General features: G+C 40.8%; 1 protein-coding gene across 1 annotated transcript; it reads right to left on the reverse strand.

Annotated features, from left to right (window-relative positions):
- Positions 1–7: 7 nt before the first annotated feature.
- LOC103522498 (sodium leak channel non-selective protein-like) lies at positions 8–1,291 on the reverse strand (the record flags this gene model as incomplete). Its single annotated transcript, XM_026832607.1, has 3 exons — positions 1,197–1,291; positions 620–805; positions 8–153 (listed from the first exon to the last, which is right to left on the reverse strand). Coding segments are annotated over exons 2-3 (314 nt in total), but the record flags the coding sequence as incomplete, so codon positions are not given.
- Between the last annotated feature and the right edge of the window lie 1,393 nt (positions 1,292–2,684).

A 2,684-nucleotide genomic window follows, 5' to 3' on the forward strand; every position in this document is an offset into this window, starting at 1 on the left:
GAAAGGCCTGGGTGCACGCAGGATGGACAGGTAACTGAAGCGAGGAACTATAGCACTCATTTCGAACACCATTAGAATAACAGATACCCAGTGGAGAAACACCATTGCTGCATCGAACTGACACCAGTGGTCTTTCAAATAGGGTACCTCACCCTGGAGAAAGAAGCAAGGGCAAACTTCAATTTCATCACCAACTAATACTCGTAATGTGATTTGATTATGTAGGTACCAAGTATATAAAAACCATCTTCAGTACTATACAGAGTAAATTTACATATGTATATGATTCAGATCATCACCTCAAACTGTTGACAATCGCGCGACTCCTGGCACAATATGAATGATATATCCCAGGGTCTTTACTGGAGGGCAGAAACTTTTTATGAAACATTTTATCTTTAAATCCCACTAACGCCTTATTTTTTATGACTACAACAAAACTATTATTATTTTATGTTTGCAAGTTCAGTCGATGTCGTCTAGGGACTACGGAAAACAAGACAAAAGGACATAAAATCAGGTATTGCTATATGGCAACGCTGGGCGTTAATATAGAAAGAAAAACTACTACTATAGCTTCGCTTTACTTAAGTAATAGAAGGTAAAAAAAGATAATTACCTTGAGAATCCCTCGGATATGCATTTTGGCAATCATCTCCGCAGTGAACATAACAGTTATGATGAGGTCCACACTAAACACAAAGTATTGAGCGTTGGGATGACGTTCAAATGTCTTGGGAGTGTTGAGACAGACCATGATCAGACTGACAAAGGCGCAAGATCTCATGAACACACGAACCCACTTCTGTAAAGACAATAATGATCATCTTAGAAATATCCACACGTAAATCTTAGAAATATACTTGTCGTGAGTATCATCCGATTTTTTTTCGAATGTCCTACTCACTGGATACTAAATTCTAGATAGAATGAGTTAGAAGTCTGCATCGCATGGCGTCGAGTGGATTGGAACATATCGTATGCCTTCAGGCACACGAAATTTGTCAAGGGTCCAATTTTATCTAGCCCTTGGAATCAATTAGAAGAAGCCATTTACTGATGAAAATGTGTAAAGGTGCATCCACACATAGTCGACCGACCATCGATCGATGTCGACTGAACCGTCCACACGGCCTCGATTCAGCTCGTTGATCGACGGCCGGTCGACTATGTGTGGACACACCTTAATATCTCACCTTGTTAACCCATTCGATGTCCGCGCTCTCATTGTGACACTCTTCCGGCCCGTAGTCGGCCAAGATGAGGTCGTTGCCCTTCAGACTCTGCTTCCTGCCCAGCAAAGGTTAAAGCATAGTTTTTGCCAGCCTAGTTAGCTTGGAAGGCAGAACTCCTGCCTTGTAAGCGCTAGGTCGCGGGGTTGAATTTCCGCCCAGGGCAAACTTTATCCTAAAAAGATGGGGTTTTTTGTCGGAATGGCTGGCTGTCTCCTATCCTGTCTTCCTGCTCCGTTCGCTTGGCCTTGGCCGTTACAGTTCCCTCTATCAAACCTCTCTGAAAAAGAGGAAAAAAGCTTTTCAGCATTATTATAATATTAGATGGTAAAACGGATATAAAGAAAGGTTGAACTCACTTGAAAGTAGGTGAGCGGTGAAAGGTATAACTGAGGTATAATATGGAGCGTAGTCATAGCACACAGCATGAGTTCAAACTTGTGGTAGGAATGCTGAATGTAGCCGTTGAAACCAAGACACCAGATCTTGAACAGGGCTTCCAAGTCCAAGAACAGGGTGAAGCATACCTGAAAGATGGGAAGGATGTTTTAATTATGACATGTGTGGCGTACCTAAACTTTTCATCTTCCTAAGTAGGTCATAACACGTATAAGACATAACTCATAATATAAGAGTCAGCGCCGATAGAACTTTGAATGCACCAGTTTCCAATGGATCACTGAAGTTAAGCAACGTTTGCCCGTAGTTGGTATACGGATGCGTGACCATCTGGACAATCGCATACTACTCGATTTCCAAGGCCTACTCTAAGATAGAGTTTCTTCTCGACGAATACCCTCCGTAAAAAAGAGCGTAGTCATAGCACACAACATGAGTTCAAACTTGTGGTAGGAATGCTGAATGTAGCCGTTGAAACCAAGACACCAAATCTTGAACAGGGCTTCCAAGTCCAAGAACAGAGTGAAGCATACCTGAAAGATGGGAAGGATGTTTTAATTATGACATGTGAGGAGTACCTAAACTTTTCATCTTCCTAAGTAGGTCATAACACGTATAAGACATAAATCATAATATAAGAGTCAGCGCCGATAGAACTTTGAATGCACCAGTTTCCAATGGAACACTGAAGTTAAGCAACGTTTGCCCGTGGTTGGTATACGGATAAGTGACCATCTGGACAATCGCATACTACTCGATTTCCAAGGCCTACTCTAAGATAGAGTTTCTTCTCGACGAATACCCTCCGTAAAAAACACTCGTCATTAAAAATCCAAGCAGTTAAATAGCACACAACATGGAGCAGTTTATTTTAAATTGCTCCGTGGATAAAGAGTAAGCCATATGTACTACTTATTCATATTGAGATGATTTTTGTTTATGTATGTTAATAAATAAATGGTTATAATATATTGAAAAAAAAAAGTTATACAAGAATACAATAACATTTAACCTGAAGGGGATGAACTTACTTCGATGGGATAGTACTTCTCA

This window comes from Diaphorina citri, unplaced genomic scaffold (assembly GCF_000475195.1).
Source record: "Diaphorina citri unplaced genomic scaffold, Diaci psyllid genome assembly version 1.1 scaffold8898, whole genome shotgun sequence".
Classification (NCBI taxonomy): domain Eukaryota; kingdom Metazoa; phylum Arthropoda; class Insecta; order Hemiptera; family Psyllidae; genus Diaphorina; species Diaphorina citri.